The 19,468-nt window shown below is 59.6% G+C and overlaps 1 protein-coding gene across 4 annotated transcripts in view; it reads left to right on the top strand.

The window, feature by feature from the left end:
- Positions 1-935: 935 nt before the first annotated feature.
- ARHGAP26 (Rho GTPase activating protein 26) overlaps positions 936-19,468 on the top strand; it is a 100,585-nt gene continuing 82,052 nt past the window's right edge. For all 4 annotated transcript variants that reach the window (XM_048319515.1, XM_048319514.1, XM_048319516.1 and 1 more), the window contains exons 1-2: positions 936-1,222; positions 18,713-18,808. In XM_048319515.1, coding sequence (XP_048175472.1) covers positions 1,069-1,222; positions 18,713-18,808 — 250 coding nt within the window. In that variant the 5' untranslated portion in view covers positions 936-1,068. The remainder of the gene's footprint in view (positions 1,223-18,712; positions 18,809-19,468) is intronic.

Here is a 19,468-nt window from a genome sequence, read left to right as displayed (position 1 = left end):
ACAGCCATCGTCTGGGGGGAGAAGTGACGACATCCCGCAGCTGTGGAGGGAAGTGGTGACAGCCATCGTCCGTGGGACGATGATCTTTTGGGGACACAGCGCTGGGACGGGGCTCCACAGCTTCTCGTGGGTGCCGGCGTCTCCCTCTGCCCCTCCACATCCAGCCCTTCCAGGAGATTACGGGTTTATTCTCTCAGATCACACCACTAAACCCGGGCAATAATCTCCTGCACAGATGTGCGATGGGAGGAGAAACGTGCGAGTCGCCACCGGGCCGGAGTGGCGCTCCCGCAGGCCGGGCGCGGGTTTGCCGGCAGCAGGGTGGCGGGGCAGCGGGGCAGGGCCGGGCAGGGTCGCGGGGCAGGGTGGCGGGCAGCGGGGCAGGGCCGGGCAGGGTCGCGGGGCAGGGTGGCGGGGCAGCGGGGCAGGGCCGGGCAGGGTCGCGGGGCAGGGTGGCGGGCAGCGGGGCAGGGCCGGGCAGGGTCGCGGGGCAGGGTGGCGGGGCAGCGGGGCAGGGCCGGGCAGGGTCGCGGGGCAGGGTGGCGGGGCAGCGGGGCAGGGCCGGGCAGGGTCGCGGGGCAGGGTGGCGGGCAGCGGGGCAGGGCCGGGCAGGGTCGCGGGGCAGGCTCGCAGGGTCGGGCCCGGCGCCGCCGCTGCGGAGCCGCCTCTGCCCGGGGCGGGGCCGGCCCAGGTGCGGGAGCGGCGGGGAGGGCGCGGCCCCGCCCCGCCCCCACCCCCGCGGCTGATTGGCCGAGCGGGCGGAGGGGGCGGGGAGAGGAGGCGGCGGGGCGCTCCCATTGGCTGGCGGCGCGGGGGGCGCGGCGGCGGCGGTGCGGGCGGGCGGCGCGGGCGGGCCCGGCCCGGGCGGCGGCCCCAGAGCGGCGGCAGCTCCGCCCCCGGCGCGGCTCCTCTCCCCCGGCTCGGCTCGGCTCGGCTCGGCCCGGCCTGGCCCGGCACCGCGCTCCCGCCGCCCGCCCGCACAGGCGGCTGCGCGCCGCGCCCTGAAAGCCCTTCCGCTTTTCGTTTTCTCCGGATTTTTGCGTGCTCTCCCCCGCCGTGCCGGGCAGCATGGGGCTGCCGGCGCTGGAGTTCAGCGAGTGCTGCCTGGACAGTCCGCAGTTCCGGGAGCGGCTGCGCTCCCACGAGGCCGAGCTGGACAAAACCAACAAGTTCATCAAGGAGCTCATCAAGGACGGGAAGTCGCTCGTCGCCGCCCTGAAGAGTAAGTGCGGGGCTGGGGGCGGCCCTGCGGGACCCCGCGACCCCTGCCCGCCCCCCGGCCCCGGCCCGCCCGCTGAGCCCCGCCCGCCCCGCGCCGTCCCCGGGCCAGGGGCTCCTCCATCCGGGACCACCTGCGCCCACCCGTGTCCCCCCGGCGAGCTGTGCTGCGGCTGGGCCATGGGGACGTACCTGGTCCTGGTTCTGGTTCAGCAGGACGTGCGTGGTCCATCAGGATGTGCCTGGCCGTGGTCCATGGGGACACGTGCGGTCCCGGTTCTGGCCCATCGGCACATGCACGGGCCTTGCCCCAGTCCATCTAAACATGTGTGGTCCATCAGGGTGGATCCATCGGGATGTGCAGGGTTCCGGTCCATCAAGGATGTGTGTGGCCGTGTCCATTGGGACGTGCGGGATTCTGGTCCTGGTCCAGCAGGTCTCGGTCCGTGGCCCTCGGGGGTCGCGTCCTTCGGGAGTGGTTTTCTGGGGTCATGGGTTAGTGCCGTGCCCCCCCCGGTTGTCCTCTCTCCCCTCTCTGCTGAGGGTGGGCGATGCCCGGTGTCCCCGCTGTGGCTCTGCCCGAGCTGACCCCTCCAGTGCCATCCTCTCCGCCTCAGTGGGGAAGCGGAGGTGGCGCAAAGCTGCAAAAACCAATGTGGAGGGGTCTAGGTGGAAGGGGGATGCAGCGGCGCGGGCTGCGGCTCCAGGGCTGGGGAGACCCTCACCTGTGGCTGGCAGCATCCCGGTCCCCCTTAATGCCCAGGCTGGGCTGGCTCCTGTCCCCACGTCTGGGGTTGGGGACACCTCAGCATGGCCACTCGCTGCCAGGGTTGGGGGGGCTGTGCCCTCGGGGTGCTGTGCTGGGTGGGCTGCTCCCTGAGCTGCAGCTCTGTTCCTGCTGTTCCTTTATGGGGTCATTTGGGTTTTTTCTGTTTTTAAGTTTCTTTGGCCCAAATCACAGGGCGCTTCCCCATCCAGGGGGGTTCCTGTACCCAGCACACCGGCAGCATGTGTGGTCACCGGTCTGTGCCCTGGGGTGACAGGCACGTCGTGAACACGGGTGCCATGGAGCACCTGCTCCCTGCAGCATCGCCTGTCATGAACCAGCCTGGCCAGGGTCATTGTGGGGGCTGTGGGACAGAGAGGTCACCCCAGGGTGCACAGGCAGGTGATGCTCCATCCATTCCCACCATCCTGTCCATTCCCAGAAGGGCTGATTCCTGCTCCCTCCCCTTCTGATCTCACACCGAGCCCCATGGGTGTAGTTCCTCTGTGTTGAAGTAGCAGCTGGTAACATCTGGCTTACAGGGACTCCCATTGTACCAATTCTTGGCATTTGGGGTTAAAAGAATCTCAAACCCGACAGCTGTGGGTGCGTTTATGGTTCTGCAGGTCTGAGCTGTGTTCTGCTGTGGAGCGTTTGCTGAAAGCAGCCAGTGCCTGGCCCTGCCTGGGGCATTCATTTTATCCCAGAACAAATCTGACAGCATTGTTCTTCACAGAAAATAAGAAAATACATTTTGGGAGTGAGCTGGTGGGTCCCGAGGTGTCTCTGGGCTTACTCAGTTAGCTCGTAGCAGTGCTGGCTGAGGTGACTGGCTGTGCCCTCGCCCCTGGGCACGCTGTGTGCAGGTATTTTGGGGTGTGCTGTGAGCCCCTGTGGGCTCGTGGCTGCCAGTGGGCTCCTGTCCCCCAGCCGTGGCTGTGCCGCACGGCCCCACGCCCCAGGCTGCTCTCACCGGGCAGGAAGAACGCTCTCTGGCCTCTGGAGATAAGGATGTTTTTATGGCTGAATTGTTTTGTAGCTTCTATTGAATGTGTTCCTGGATTAGTCCTTAATTCCTGCACAGGGCCGGGGGGGAGTTCCAGTGGTGCCCAGGCTGCAGGGACAGGAATAACGCTGATTCTGCCAGAGCGTAAATCAGTGCCCAGGCGCCGCCACTGCCTGCCCTGCCGCCACCTCCCCTGCTCGTGTGGCACTGGGGTGGTCCCCAGGGTACTCTGGGGGAGCGTTTGGGGGTGTGTGGGGCAGGGAGGCTGGGAAGGGGTGTCCCCTCCCTGGCTGGGATGCTCAGCCCTCTGTGCATCCTTCTCCTGCTGTAGGAGTGGCTTCAGTGGCTGTGTGCCTGCTCCAAGCTGTGATCCCTCCGACTGATCCCGCAGAGCCCTGGTGCTGGATGGGATCTGGCCCAGCTCTTCCCATGTGTCACCCTCAGTGTGTGACGGGTCCAAGGTCTGATGTGTTGCATGAGCCCTTACAGACCATTCCGGTGTCCAGCAGCAGGGATGGAGATGCTCAGGGGTGAGGAGCTGCTGTGCTGCCTGTTGCTGGTTGTTGTACCTGTGTCACTGCTGCAGGGGCTGGGATGTCACCCCTGTGAGCCCGTGCAGGTGGTATCTGGGGGCCATTCCTGGCTGTGACTGGGCGCTTGCTTCTCTTAGCTGGCTTTTATTTTTTTCTGATGTTTCCAAGTGGTTTCGGTTTGTCTGCCCATGGCTGGGCATGGTGGCCTTATCTCACTGTCATTGTCTCCATGCTGCTCCTCAGCTGTTGTTGTGGCACGTGGCTGTGGAGCTGGACAGGCCTGGGGGCAGCAGACCCCTGGCTCAGGACATGCTGCCCATGGAGCGAGGGGTTCCGAGGGTGTCTGGGCCCTTGCACAGTGTGATAGCCTGCAGCCAGAGTTACGTGAGGTCTCGGCAATATCCTCTCTCATTTTCCTTCCTCTTGCCTTTTCTGCTGAATGTTTCACATCCTCTTTGTGTGAAGACAGGCGTGGGGGGAATGTGTAACTGTGTGTTGGTGAGGGGCCGCTTGGACGGGGTGGTGGAGGGGAGGAAGATGAAGAGAGAGGAAGAGCCCTCTGCAGAGCTGGGCAGGAGCAGGACCACTGGCATGCAGGGTTGGTGAGACTGGAGTGAGGACACGTAACAAAGTCTCTGCCAGGGTTTAGTGAAGGGGCTGCTCTGCCCTTCTTTTGCCCTCAGTGTAGGTACAGAGAGAAATAGGAATGATTCACAGCATTTTCTCCTTCCCTTAGAAGAAAGAATAAATTCAGAAGGTTGAAAATGATCTCCATTTGCTGAAGGGCTGGTCTTGCTAAACATCCTCAGATGCCAAGGGCATCTCTGGAGTGTGTGTGCCTGTGTGTACATAAATGCTGTTGGATCTTTTTCCCCCAGTGAGTTTCTGTGCCCGTTTCCATTGTCTCCCTTCGCTGCTTGGCTGGTATTCAGTGACCTGGTTTTCAGCAAAACGTGTCCCTCTTCCTCCCTGATCCACCATCCATAAATTATTCAGAAAGTTTTGCAGATGCAGAGACTTCAAGTGTGACATAAATAATGAACTCAAAGCCTGGATGCCGTGAAGCTCATTCTCCAGCGCAGCAGCTGTGGTGACCATCAGGACCAGGGATGCTGAAGGATTTTGTCCCTTTGCGTGTCCCTGTGCCTGTGTGAGGGGCAGGCAGGGAGCCAGAGGCTCGTCCCTGTGCTGGCATCGCCTCCAGCCCCTGTGCTCCATGGAGGGGGAGCTGGAGCCCAGGCGCCCAGACGGGGATGTGGGGATGCCCACAGCTTGCTTTGGGACACAAGCAGCACATGTAGGGATAGAGGATGTGGGGGTGCAGGGGCTGCCAGCCATCGCCTCCCCTGTGCTGTGGCACAGGGCTGAGCCTGGCACCCTCCTCCTCCTCCCTGTGCCCTTCTCCCTGTGCTGCCAGGCGCTGTGTCCCGGTGGCTGTGGGGCTGTTGTCCCCTTCAGGCACTGACTGCAGCCCGGTGCCCTGCCACGTTTCTGCTGGGTTGTTTTCCTTCTTCCAACTCCCAGGCACTAATTTGAAGCCACCAAACCCGTCCACGCCCCGGCTGCTGCCGTGCTCCCACGGCACAGACTGCAATTTGTGTGCTGGGGCTGGGCTGGGGTGGCTCTGTGAACCCCCTCCCCACAAGGGGCACAGGGGCTGGGCCCCGTGGTGCTGTGCCTTGCCCCAGGCTCCCACGGGAAAGGCAGAGGTGCCCATGCCCCAAAAGGCACAGCTGGGCTGGTTTGGTGTTTTGGATCACTTTTCCTTTAGCTGTTTTTTTGGCCGGGTCACAGCAGAGCTGCGAGGAGAGACGGGACCGAAGGGGTGCTGCGGGGGTGGACCTGGATCCTGCAGTGCCTGGGAGCTCCTCTGGCCCCGCCGGATTCCCGGGGCGGATGCTGTGGCACTGTCCCACAGGTCTCATGCCAGCTGTGCCCCCCAGCAGCGTGTCCCATGCTGGCTGTGCTGAGCAGCTGGGGCTGCCCCTGCTCCCAGCTGAGGTTCCCAGCCGGTGCGTGCGGCTGTCAGAGAGGTTCGGTCTCTCTTCTGTCTGTGCCTGCAGGGTGTGATTTTAATGAGTTGCCCCCTGGGCTGACCCCAGTGTGCCTGCTGTGGCCTGTGCTGCCACCACAGGTAATGCCAGCAGGGCTTTGGCTGCAGCTATGGGGTTTTTCCTGGGACACATCCTGCTCCAAAGCTGCTGTGCAGCTTAAAATATGAACTGGAGCGGTGGAGTGGTTCCTGGTGGTGCTGCTGGTGTTCCAGACTCTGGGATGTGCTTGCACACAGGTTCTGTTCCACATCTCAGGAGCGTCTTGCTGAAACCGAGCCTTTATGAAATGTCTGTGCCCATGGCTGTGGGGCAGCAGTGCCAGTCCTGGATGGAGCTGGCACTGGATCTGCAACAGTCTGGAAGCGAAAGTGAAACTTTTGCCCAGTGTTTACTTATTTCCCTTTTTACACAAACAAGGCTTAGGCAGGTGATAAGGAAACGTGACAGCCAATGCTGCCAACTGCCCGCTTTGTCATTGCCTTTCCCTTCCTGCTCCCCATGACCCCTGGTTCGGCACACTCGGTCCCCCTGGGAGTGGGTCTGGGGGAGCCCTGCCTCGGGTGGGCAAGAGGCAGGTACATAATAGGGTGCTGTGCACTCCAAGTGCCCTTGTGTGCCTCTGCAGGGAGAATGCCCTTGGGTGTGTTGGAGCATGATCCCAGTCTGGGGCTGCTTTGTAACCTGGTGCCATCTGGGGTGACAGGTCCTTGTGTGTCCCAGGTGCCCCAGGTGTCTGCTGGTGCTGGGGAGGAGGAATCCAAAGCCCATCTCAGGTTATTTTCATCCTTTTTGTGCTTCTGGTCCCTGAAGAAAACAGTCACAGTGCAAACCTTCCCACCACCTTTGCACAGAGGAGAGGAGTGATCAAGGTTCAGAGGTTTAGGTCTGGCCTTTCCAGGAACAGTCTCTGCTTGTGCAGGTGCAAACCTGAGTGCTCAGAGCTGTTCTCCTGCCCAGGAGAGTGCTGGACTTTGCAGGCTCCTGTTTGGAGGGAAAGGAGCGTTGTGCTTTCTTGGAGGGTGCAAAAACAACAGTAACCACCTGGCTGGGTTGCTGTGACCGCTGGCACTCGGTTCTGTGGGGCTGTGCCATGAGAAATGGTGCATGGCTGCTGCCACCGAGCGCTGGGTGCCGGCTGCCCATGGGCTGCGAGGGTGCGGGGCAGCCCAGGTGAGCCACCTGCAGCGCTGCACAGCCTGGCTGTGCCTTCCCAGCGCCGGGGAATCGCTGCCTTGCGGCTGGAGAGGATTTCCTGTGGCATCCATGCGTTGCCCAAGGAGGTCACTCCGTGCTTGGAGGGGCGGGGGGTCCCTGCCTGCCCCCCAGCAGCGCTGGGGCATGGCCAGGCCCCCCCGGGCTCTCTCTCCGCCTTGCAAACCACAGGGCTGGGCTGGGGAAAGCACGTGGGTTTGGGTTTGGCTGCTAAAATGATTTACTTTGATTTTTTCCGGCTTTGTTCACCCAGCCAAGGTGTAACATGGCTCTTCTGTGTCAGGGTGCATTTTTCCCCTCTTCATTCCTGTAGGAAACTTTTGGTGTAGGGAATACTTTGGGCTGTGGAGGAGGGACATGGTTATGGCTCAGCCAGTCCTGCACCAGCAGAGCCAGAGGCACTGAGGACCTTCTTTGCATGACCTGTGTGGCTTGTGCAGCCACATCTTTAATAACTTGTCTGGGATTTTATTCAAATGAGGGGTAGGACAGGTGATAATACTGTGTTTCATTTCTAGCACAAGTTGATCCTCCTCTTCCTCCCCAGTGGAAATTAACAAGAGGAGCGTATTCCTTCCTGGGAGATGCTCTTTGTGGTGGTGGGTCTGCACTGTGAGCCCTGGAGGGATCGTGGTGCCGGCAGGGCTGGCCCTAGAGGGCTGCACACTTATCCCACCTGTCTTTGCCTGGCTGTCAGAGGGAAACTTGCCATGTGTGGATGCTGCAGCGGTTCCCCCGTGTGCGCTGCCGTGCTTGTGATCCATGCGGGAGGATCCTCACAACATTCCCAGGGAGCATTCGCCCGTCTCCCAGGGGGATCTCACCCCAGCCATGACCCCGCAGTGCTGGCAGGTTTGGGGACTGATGGTGGGGAGCCAGGGAGAGCGGGGTGGGCTCCTCGGGTCCTGCAGCAGGCACTGAGCAAGTGCTGTGAGAGGTGGGGCTGGGCTGGAGCCGGGTCTGGCTGTCGGCAGCACTGGCAGGGAAGCTGGTGAGCACGAGGGTTTGGGTGTGCAGAGGAGTCTGTGTCCATGATTACATCTTTTACATTGTGCTGACTGAAGGCTCATGAACAGGGCTGGGAGATCTCAGTAACTGGGAGCGTGCCACAGAGCACCTCTGGGCACATGTCCCGATACGCTGGGGTGGGGACAGAGCCTGGAGGAGCCGCGGGGCCTGCACTGAGCACGTGTCCTTTGCCAGGTTAAACCCACCCTTTTGGGATGGCAGGCGATGGACTGGGATAAAGAGCAGCTCTGAGAGGCAGGGGCTGGCACTGCTGGAGCTGGTGGAGACAAGAGTGCACACCTGTGTCCAGGGAGGGACTCTGAGCAGGGGGGGTGGACTGGGGAAGGGGATGCGAAGGGCCAGGTTGGATGTCCCAGTGTTCCTCCAGCACTGGGAGTCTACTACGTGCTGTGTCCTGTTCATGCTTCCAGCATGGAGCAGATTTGCCTGATTTGGGTCAGGAGGCTGTTTTCCCCGGGCTGCAGATGTGCTGGCACAGCTTGAGTCATCTGTCTCCGTTTGTTTCTGCAGTGCTGCCAGACCAAGAGGTGTGTGGCATCACCTGTGTGCCCTGGACACGAGCTGGGGGTGGTGGGCTCGTTTAGGTTTCCTTTTTTTCCTTTCCTTTGCTGGCAGCAGCTCGCAGTGACGTTGGGAATCCGTGTGAGGAGATGCCGTTCCCATGGTTGCTGAGGGGAGGGTGGGAGGCAGCGGCGGTGCCTGCGTGTCCCTGTGCTCTCTGCAGGTTGGCACACGTGGTGCCTCTCCGGCTGATTCAGTAGCAGGGGTGGGATGGGGTGAGTCGCTTCTGCCCTTGCTGTGCTGCCAGACCCCTCCCCGGCTGGCAGAGGGGGACCACCAACCCCTTTGTTTGCATCCTCTCCCCACAGGCACCCTAAAATCGTGGTGTGCTTCTCCCTGAACCCCAGGAGCAATGCCAAAGCCAGGGCAGCATCCCTGCACAACCCGGGCAGGGCTGCTCAGGGGCTGGCATTCCTGCACCCTGGCAGAGGGGCTTCAGTCCCCGCACCGTGTCCGAGGGGCAGCAGCGGTGCCAGTGTGCCCAAACAAACCCTGCTCACGCTGTGGTTCTGGTTTGGGGCATTCTGGGGCCCTTCTGCAGCATCCAGGAGCAGTACAGCGGCAGGACGCGCTGTGCCAGGGATCCATCGCTGGGCTCGGGTTACTTCATCCCTCACTTCCCAGGAGCCGGGATGAGTAGCTGTAGCGTGACCGTGGTGGGTGGGAGGGGAGGCAAAGCGAGGGGGAGCTCGTACGCGAACCTGCACAGTTTGTTCGCTCTGGTGTGAATCATCCCCCTCGTCCTCCCCCGGGCACGCGAGCGGCTGTCACCGCGCCGGCGGGGACAGCGATGTTTTCCCCGTTTTCCTGGTGTGCTCCCCGCACCAAAGGTGTCACCGCGCTGGTCGCCCTGGGCCCGTGGTCTCCTGACAGGGTGGGATCTTTAGGGCATCGCCCCAGCTGTTAATGGCAAGGATGGTCTCAAGTGTGGCGTGGAGGAACCGGGAATTGCGCTCCTCTGCCTCTGCTCCCAGCTGCTGGTGGGAGCTGGGGAGTCACGGCCCTCCTGGGGCGCAGGGGGTGCGCTGGGGATGCTCTGTGGCGTGGGCACCGTGGCGCCGAGGGGGAAGGGGATGTCTGTGCCGCGATGCCAGGCGGGTTTCTAGCTGGAGCTGTGGGAAGCACACCAGCCTCCGGACCATCTGGCTCTGGCACGTGGAGCGGCGGGCGCAGCCGTGCGCCGGAGCCGCCTGTGCCAGCGCGGGGGCGACGGGACAGCCAAGGGCTGGGTGCTGCTTCCTCACCCTTCCCTGCACTTTGGACCTCAGGCAGGGCTTGGAGCAGCTTGGGCTAGTGGAAGGTGTCCCTGCCTGTAGCAGGGGGTGGAATGAGATGAGCTTTAAGGTCCCTTCCGACCCAAACCAGTCTGGGATTCCATGATCCGCAATGAGGGAGGTGTGAAGGGTTCTCTGGGCCGAGTGACCTGTAAAAAGACTTGGCATGTGCCTTTTCCTGACACTGCCTGGTACAGCATCCCTTTGCTGGCTTTTTATTCTTTTTCTCACTGAAGCAGCATCTGTCCAGAGCGATGCCCTCGTTGAGTGCTGGTTGCTAAGCAATGCTTTACAAAAAGATCCAACCATTGCAGAGCCGAGCATTGGGTGTCTCTCCCATGAATTCTGGGAGAAAGCCCAGGTTAAAGGCAGTGATTTCTTGTTGGAAAGGATGGTCAGACACTGGCACAGTCTGCCCAGGGCAGTGGTGGAGTCACCATCCCTGGAGGGGTTTTACACATGAGGACAATGCTCAGTGTTGGCTTTGGCAGTGCAGGGGGAGCAGTTGGACATGAGAATCTTAGAGGGCTTTTCCCACCTAAACTATTCCATGGTTCTGTGCTGTGCCCTGGGCTGTGCATCCCTGTTCTCACCCTGCGTGCCTCCCTAGGCTCCTCTGGAGATTTTAATTTATATTTCTCTTTTCCTGCTGAAGCAGGAAAAATTGACTCACTTCCACTGATGTTCCTGTGAGCGCAGTGGGATTTTTCCTGTTCTTACGGCTGAGGTGGAGGAGCACCGGCGACAAAAGGATTTCCGCAGCCTCCTTGGGAGGAGACGGAAGGAGGCTGTGCAGAACCTCTTCTGGAGGGGCGGGGAGCTGACCCCGCTTCCCTGCCCTGGCTGTGGGTGAGAGCTGCTGCCTCTGGGATGGGGATGAGAGAGGGAGGACAGGGGAGGCACTGCCCCATGCCATGGCCTGGCTGGGATGTGCCGGGAAGGCCTCCTGTCCTGCCCGCAGGGACAGGGCGCTGGTCCCCTCCCCACCTGGGGCACGGGGGTCTCTGGGCCCATCATCCCCTGGGGGCCCCGATGCTTTGGTGCCTGTCCCTTGAGAAATCAAGTGGGCTCCCTGTGGCCCACCTATTAACTGATGAGATTTAATAACAAACTAATCCAGAAGCGGGGCCAGTGCCTGAAGCAATCTGCTCCCCCCCAGCGGTGTCTGGTGGGGGCTCTACCACAGCCCCCCTGTGCAGGGACCCCCCTCCCTGCCAGACCCCCTTCTGCTCCACTAATGGGCATTGCCTGGGTCAGGAGCAAATTTCTTCTGGATTAGTGTCCTCTAAATCGATTAGCTGTCTCGGGCAGGGCATTCTGTCCTAATGAAATGTGATTCCAGGCTCCAGTCGATGAAATATTGTGGTAACAAGGGTAAAGTCATCTGCAGCCTTCCTGTGGGTCGTGCCAGGGTTTGGAGAGGAGAGGAATCACAGAATTGCACAATGACTGAGGATGGAAATGACTGCCAAGATTATCAAGTCCAACTTGTGACCCATCCCCACCTTGTCCCCAGCCCAGAGCACTGAGTGCCACATCCAGCCCTTCCTTGGACACCTCCAGGGATGGGCACTCCAAACCTCCCTGGGCAGCTTCTTCCAATGCCTGAGCAGACTTTCCAGGAAGAAATTCCTGCTGATGCCCAACCTCCCCTGGCACTTGGAGGAAAAGGCTGAGAGGAGAAATTACAATTATCGGAGCAGTGCTAGGCTAATAGGGGCTGACCTGCACTCCCCAGTGAGGCAACTGGGGGAAATGGGGAGCTGTGAGTAAAACATGGCATTTCCATCCTGCCCTTGGAGGCTCTTTTCTCACAGGTGTAAGGCTGGAGGCATTTACATGACCTGCCTGGAGCAGTGGCAGTGGGGCAGTGTGCAGGTGGAGGGGAAATGCGATGTTCAAAATCCTTGTTTTGGGAATAGCGGTCAGGGATTGGGGTTTGAAGGTCAGGCAGCTCCGTGCAGTGGGACAGCCGTGCTCAGCTGGTTTGACATCTCTCTCTTTCTGAGCCAGCACTGTGCCCAAATCCCTGGCTTGGTTGGGACACAGGGATTTTCACTGCTGCATCCTCACATTGTTCGCTTGTGCAGTTGGCTGCCTGTGGAAGTGCCAGCCGGGGCAGTAATTTTCCATTTCATTACCATGTCCCTGATGTTTTCCAGGCACTTAAGCTGTTGCCTGTGTTTGCTGTTTGGATGCATCCCTCCTCTGTGCTGGAGTGGTGAATATTTACATTTGGTTTTACTCGGAGACCTTGCCTGCTCCCACCTGAGCTCCCGTTCTCCGACGCCTGGCTGCCTGCCCAGCAAACTCTGTGGCTGCAGGTTGGGACGGGCTGGGGGCTTCTGCCATAAAACAACACCAGGATGTGAACAAAAATAAGCACAGGGAGAAGTGCCAGACATGGGAGCTGGGTGGGGAAGTGGAGAAATCCCGTTTTATTTTGTTTTGCTGCTAAGTGCGCGAAACACTCTGTGTCCAGTGCAGGAGAGTGGGGATGGCATCCGGGGAATGCTGCCTCGTGCTGGGGGGCAGATGGGCTGTGCCCCACCAGGAGCTGTGGGCAGCGATGCTCTGGGGGCTGTGGGAGGACTGGGATGTTGCCATGTTCATGCGGAGCACCAGAAGCCCCCTGGGCAGGGGGCAGCAAGGGCTCTGCTCGGTGCTGGGAGGTTGTGCTGGTTCTCTACATGGTGATGGTCAGCCTGGAAGCTGCCTGCCAGGATGGTGGTACCTGGCTTCGGGCCCTTTATCTTCCAGGACCATCCTGGGGGTACGTAGTGGTGTCCAGCACTGCCAGGAGGGCTCTGGCAGGCCCGTGTTTCCCTGAGCCCCACTGCTCCTTGCTGGGAGTGAGGCCTCCCTGCAGCTGCAGACATCTGTGTCCTCAGCCTCTCCAGGAATGGGAAGCCTTTCCGGGGATCGTTTACATCATTCCTGGGTTTTGTTTCCTCCGTGTCCTGGCTGCAGGCAGGGCGGGCTCGGCTGCCCCGGCACCTGCGGCGGCACTCGCAGGCAGCGCGCGGAGCTCCGGTCACTCCATCTGCCATCGCTGCCCTTCGTCCCCACCCCGCATCATCAGCTCTGTCCACTCTCCCCACAGGTGGTCTGTGAGTCAAGAGCTGCTGCAGCTCATTAAAATAACCTGATTAATGCAGAGCTGGGGCAGGGCCAGGCTGTGCCGGGCACAAGACAGAGCACTTCACTTCTGAATGGTTCCTGCCCAAAAATCCTGTTTGGCCAAGTGGAGAACATCATCCAGGGTTTCCATGTGGGACAGGTGGGAGTCTCCAAAGTCTTCCTTTCCTGGTGGGATAGAGAGGTCATTGTTTAATTGTGCTGAAGTCCCTTCAGGTGGGACCCTTAGTGAGGGGCACTTCATTAACTGCACTGTTAACCCATCCCTGCTGCCTGGACCAGTTTCTCTCCTGCCAGAGTCACAACCCTGGTGACACTGTGTGTGGGGAAAGGCAGAGCTCTTCACATGAGCTGGGCTTCTGCAGTGTCTCAGCCACTGTGAGATAAAGATCTGAGTCACAAAAGTGGCTTTATTGCAATATGATTTGATGGGCAAGTGCTAAGGAAAGCTGAACAGGAAGGATGGAGAGAGGCTGTGAGACCTTTGCCACTGTGGCAAAGCAGGCTCGGCGCTGGGCTCAGGGCTCCAGAGCCTGAGGAAGTCCAGGGCTGATGCAAGGTTGAGAAGTGGGGCAGAAGGGCAAGGGTTCCTTCCAATTGACCATCAACTTCCTCAAACCAGGGGAAAACAGGAGAGTGGCTGGAGCAGTGGGAGTCAAAGGAAGTGGCCTCTTGCCTTGGTGTTGCTGCAGGATGTCACACTGGACACGCCAGACTGGCAGCTTGGGCCCTGATGGTCCTTCTGGCTTCATTTCCCTTGGATCCCCAGTGCCTTCCATCAGTAATCTTGGGAAGCTTTGCAGAAGCGTCCTGGCCTGGCAAAGCTCCCAAGATACCTCCAAGCGTTATTGATTTGGGGGTGGCACGATGACGTGGCCGGGGTGCTGGGCTGGTGGGCAGCTGGGTATAATTTTAGCTGTGCAGCCAGGCAGCCCTTCCAAGGGATAACTTTGTTTTTCACGAAGCGCAGAACCTTTATCTCTTAAAATACCATGGAAATAATTCATGTCTTCAGCGTGTTGCTCCAGTCTGATCTGCTGCGTGAGCCTGGTCAATGGTGCCATTCAGCCCACAAAGGGTTCTCTGTCCCTGTGGCAAACGCTGCCGTACGGAGCCACGCTGGTGTGTGAATCCAGGCAGGCGGGGATGCCTCGGCTGGCAGCAGTGCCCAGTGCTCCCCTGGCTGCAGGGCAAGGCTGAGCCGGAGCTGTGGCACCTCCTGGACCTGCAGTCTTGGGGCATCTTGGGGTTTTTTGTGCTTTAGCACATCTGAGCAGTTTTGGGTTTTTCGCTTGAAGCGTGGTTTGTAGGGAATGTGTGTTTGTAAACTTTCCATGGTAACAATGAAGTTTTGGGATTTGGTGAGGTGAGATGTGGCCTCCCTGGGTGTGCTGCCGAGACAAGGCTCGGCTGGAGGCTGTGTGTGTGTGGAAGAGGCACCAAAATGGGGTCTGGGATGCTCTCCCTGCCTTGGGGGTCCTGACTGGGGTGACTGCAGGGACTGTGCCCATGGCCCTTGGGGTCACCTCGCTGTCTTTGGCACCCTCTAACCTCCATCTCCAGTGTGTGCCAAGCCGTGGCAGCCTCTCCATGGCTTTTGTGTGGAACATGACGGCAGAAGCTGTGCTGGAGGTGGGGTGGGCTCTGCCCATCTGGTTTTGTGTATTTGCTCATGATGATTCAGAGGGGGAACCTGCCAGCAGCTGCTGTCCCATCCTCAATCACTGATTAACTCCAACCACCTGGTGGAGAAGTTGTTTAATAAACAAATCAGTGCTAATTCTGTATGGAAGTGTCTCTGGGACTGAGCCAGGCCCAGAGCACCGCGGTGCCTCACGGGAGCAGGGCTTTGCTGACCTTGCTGGGAAGCGCAGAGAGGGGATTTAAACCTTCTGGAGCAAATGAAGCGTTTCTTGATGCTTCCCTGACGCTTGATGCTGACCCCAGTGGTGCAAGGGCTGGGGCTGGGCAGGTAAAACTCCATCCTGGCAGCTGCAAACGCTGTTTTCAGGCAAGAGGTTCTTGCTGCTGGATTCCTGCACGAAGTGCGGGGCCAGGTTGGATGAGTGTCCCATGCAGAGTGCTCACATGCGTCCATGGGCCAGGTCCAACTGGCCATTCCCAAAACCTGTCCCAAACCCCCTTCCCGGGGTGTCCCTGAGCTGCAGGGGTGTTGTGTGACCCCACGAAGCGCTGTTGTGCTGCTGGCTGTGGGGACAGACACCATATTGCTGCTTTCTAAGCACCCTTGGCAGGCTGTAATCCGGCTGGTTTGGCCGCTGATTAGAGCGGCTGCGCCCTGGATTACCCATCCCGGCTGGCCCTGTGGGCGCTGGGGCTGTTCCCCGCTGGCTGCGTGGCTGGGGAGGTGCTGCCCGAGTGCTGTGTCCTGTTCCCTGCAGCCAAGTGAGGGCTGTGCAGGGGTGACCCCCCGGATCTGCCTTCTCGGGGCTGTGTCCCAGGGCAGCCCTGCTTGGGGCGCAGGGGCTGCTGGTGGGGACTGGCACTGCCCTCCTGTCCCTGTCCGGGGGCTTGCAGGGGACAGACAGCCCGAGCCTGCTGTTCTTTGCTGCGGGGGAAGGAAGGGGCAGGAGTCTCAGTTCCTGTTGTCCACTTGAACATTAAATACAGGCTGTTAAGCAGTTTTCTCTGCAGGAAGTGTAGAAATCCCGCTCCGTGTGAGCACAGCCTCTGGCAGAGCCCGGAGCTTGCTTTGCAGCAGCATCCTCTGCTCTCCCTTTGTAGCAGCATTAACCCTTCATGGCCAGACTCAGCAGCAGGTTGGTCTTTAACCTGAACCACCCATCCTGCTGCTTCTGCCCCTGCCCTGGGTCCAGCTGAGCCAGAGTGTTTTGCTTTTTCCAGCTTACGTAGCAAACTGGCTGCAGAGTCAGCTCTGGGGAGAGCCCCCACCTCTGAGCCAGCAGTTTCTCTTTTCCATGGCTGACCTGACCTCCTGACATCTCACTTTGGTGTGTTGTGGTTCCCCTCAGTGTCCTACCCGTTGTTTCTGGGGTGCTGACTGCGGACCTGGCTGGAACGGGGTCACCCGCATGGTGCCCGGGGTGCTGCACTCGTGGAGGAGGCTTGGGAAATCATGACACTTCCTTCTATAAGTGGCCTTTTTCAGTAGTTCCAAATTCCTTTGGAAGAGGCTTTTTATGTGAAAAGCAACCACTTCCCAGAAAGACTGCACTCTCAGTAGTTGAGGAGGAGGAGGGACACAGGGAAGTGTTCCCTTGCTGCTGACCCTTTGCAGGATTCCTGGCGGCTGGAGAAGTGTCACTTCAGCCAGGTTTGGAGGAAGCCCTGGAGCTGAAGGTGTGTGGCTGGGGTGGAATTCAGCCAGCAGTTGCCCGGCTCCCTGGCTGCAGAGGGAGGAGGAAAGTGGGGTGACCCCTGGGCTGGGTGGGAGGGATTATCCAGAGGGACTGGCAGAGGGGTTATCCAAGGCTGCTTCCAGGAAAGGCTGCTGCCCTCTGTCCTGCTGGGAGCCGTCTCCCTTCCTGCTGTTCCTGTGCTGGATGTTGAGGATGCAGTGGATGGGGAGGAGGCATCACTTTTAAAAGGGCATTTTATTTAGGTCCTTGGTTGCTGTAGCTGTGAAGGTGGACTTGTGCGTGCCGGTTTTCTGTCAAAGGGACTTTCCTGAAGGGATTGTCCCCACCAGCCCAGATGGGAATAGGGAGCCATGGGAGGTGATGATGAGGAGGAGGAGAACTGCAGCCTGAGCTGGTTGTGTTGCTCAGGCAGAAGGATTTTTCAGGCTTTTTGTGGTGGTTTTCCCTCATGCTGTGGTTGACTGATCAAGCCAGCAGAGAACTTGGAAGGAAAACTTGCAGGCCCTTGGTGCAGCCCTGGTGTGATTCATGTGCAGTGTCTGGGTGGTTTTGTTCGTGTGTGAGAGGAAGCAGCAGATTCTGTTGAGCCTTTGTAGGATTTTGTGTTTGCTTGTTCACAGCCCTGGGGCAGGAGAATCCTCAGAAGCTGAGCTGGCCCGTGGAGGGGCTGCCCTGCTCTCCCTGTGCCTTCCTGCTTCCACTGCAGGGGTATTGTCCCACAACGTAGTTCAGAGGTTCCGGCTTTTAGGAAAAGGGGATGCTGGGGTGTGGGTGGGTCTGACAGTGAACAGGGAGGACAGTGAGGCCCCACAGGGTGTCCCTCTCTCCTTTTCTGACTGAACCTGCTGCTAATTTTATCCTTTATTGCTGTCACTCCAGGAGTTATCTCCCTCTCCCTTGCCTATTTATAAGCACCGTGGGCCATTGCTGTCAGTGCTGCTGGCTCCAAAGGCTTCTTGGCTTTGCTCTGGCTTGTGCCTGGTCCCAGACCCGCTCCTCACTGGCAGCGGGAGGGATGGCCCTGGAGAGGGTGACCCTGCCCGGGCTGGGGAGCTCAGCTCCCCCCGGGTGTTCACCCCTGGGCTGCAGCAGCCTCCAGCTCTGTGGTGGGCACGAGGGGTGTCACATCAGGCCTGGTTCAGCTGGGGATGTGGCACATGGAATGTGGCCAAGGGCTCGGGGGGCTGGGGGTCAGCAGGGCTGGGGGACAGGAAATGGCTCCTCATGTCATCAATGTCATCCTCGAGGTTGTTCCAGGGGAGGCAGGAGGGACTGGCTGAGAGTCCCTGAGCCCTGTGGCTGCTCCAGCAAGCTCTGCTGAGGGAAGGAGGCTGCTCCGCTGCTGACACCAGCACGGGCTCATGGAAGGGAGCAGGGAGAGAGGTGCATGGGGCAGCCCTTCACTCAGTCCTGTGCTGAGCTGGAGCCAAGCCTCCCACCCTCCCGAGTCCATCTGCTCAACCCTGCCCAGGAGCACCTGGGAACTTTCCCCAAAAAACGTGTCTTGCTTCTGTAGGTGCCAGTGGAGACTTCTGGCAGCTCCAGGCAGGGGAAGCGTGTAAAAGCCATGCTCGTTCCATCCTCCAGGGAGCAAAGTGCAAATCCTGTTACATGTGAACCTTCTCCTTGAAGAAGCCCCCTCTGTACTTTTCCACTGGGAAAGCTCCCGGGGATCTGCCTCTCCCTGCCTGCCTTGGCTGGGTGATTTCCTGCTGCCTTAGGAAGCAGTTGTGCGAAGGCAGCCGGGACTGAGCTGGGCAGGATTAACCCCAGGGCTGTCAGCAGCGATACTGGGAAAACAGCTTTAATGCTTGGAGAAAGTTGCCAACTCCCTTATCCCATGGGGAAAGCAAAACACTTGGACTCTGGTGTGGTTATCTCTTGGCTGTTGGTGTCTGAGAGGAGGAAATGGTCTTTGCGTGCACACACATTTTCCACCGGTGCTTGGAAAGGGAAAAAAACCATGGGATTTTGGGCTTTGAGTGAAGAAGTGCACGGGGGAGTGAACAGCGTGTGTTCCTCGCACCGGCAGTGCTGGCAGCCGCACGCTGCCTTTGGAGCCAGTGGCCTCGCGGTGCCCGCGACCCTCTGCGTGTGCCAGGCTAACAGGGCTGGTTTGAAAAGCCAATCCTGGATCCCCTCAGGTCACTGTGAGTAAGAACTTAATAGGATCCAGATCTCGGAGAGAATGTGCAGCTTGGGAAGCAATAAACCTCTGTGCTACTGCCTTTCCTCAGCGGGACAGGAGCATGGCAGAGGTGCCACCTCTTGGGGGGGCAGTGTCACTGTGTGTCACCATTTGCTGCTGCCCCGTGGCTCTAGGTCTGAGTTCTGTGTGGCTCTTTTGGTATTTTGAGGTTTCATCTCCTGTAGGGTATCTTGGAGGGTGCACCCCACAGAGCCCTGTCCCTGGGGCGGGTGCAGAAGGACAGCGCTCTGGGGCTTCCCTGGTGCCAGGGGTCCCTTGCACAGATCCCTCTGTGGGTATTTCCTGGCTGGGATCATGTGTCTGCCTGCATCCTGCTGTTGGGATGTTTCCCACTGGTAACATCTCTGTTTTCCCTGCTCCTGCCCTCCCAGACCTGTCGGCTGCCAAGCGCAAGTTCGCGGATTCCCTCAATGAGTTTAAATTTCGCTGCATCGGCGACGCTGAGACGGATGACGAGATCTGCATAGGTGAGTCCTGGTGCTCCTGGAGCCACAGCCCAGAGCCCTGAGCAGACCACGGTGGAGAAACACCACAGGGACACCAAGGGGCTCAGGAATGTGTCTGGGTGCTCTCTGGAAGCACCATCAGCAAAGCCTTCCCCAGGGAATCAGCTGTTGCTTCTCGGCCTAAGTCTGTCCTTGCCAGATAGGAAGGGAGAAGATTGCCTGTGTCTGAAAGCACCTCAGTTATCTGGATGTTTTGCACTGGAGAGGAGAATCTGCAGGTGGCTGTGGGTTTGGTACACAGCAAGGGGCTGTGCTCTGAAGCAGAGGAGCAGCAGCCTCGCTGCCAGAGCACAGGATCCTGTGCTAGAGGGAATCAGCAGTGCCGAGCCTGGCAACGCTCCCTGAGCTGAGCCTGGCTCTGCCGCAGAGCTTCTCCTGGCACAGGGCGGCAGCTTCAGCCTCTTCCCTCTCTCATCCTGCTCCTGCCCCAGCTGAACTTTTAGAGCTTATTGTGCACATCGTCTGGAGCCCGGAGAGCAAAGGAGCTTTAGCCCTGATTTAACTTTGCTTGTTTATTTGTGCCCAGTCTCTCAACAGAAATAGCTCCTCACCCAGGTCTCCCTGGTGCTGTGCCCGTGCTGGGGAGCTGCCCCTCGTGGGCTGGGCATGGCTGGAGGCCCG

This window comes from Corvus hawaiiensis, chromosome 15 (assembly GCF_020740725.1).
Source record: "Corvus hawaiiensis isolate bCorHaw1 chromosome 15, bCorHaw1.pri.cur, whole genome shotgun sequence".
NCBI classification, from domain to species: domain Eukaryota; kingdom Metazoa; phylum Chordata; class Aves; order Passeriformes; family Corvidae; genus Corvus; species Corvus hawaiiensis.
This window is presented reverse-complemented; position numbering and strand designations above follow the sequence as displayed.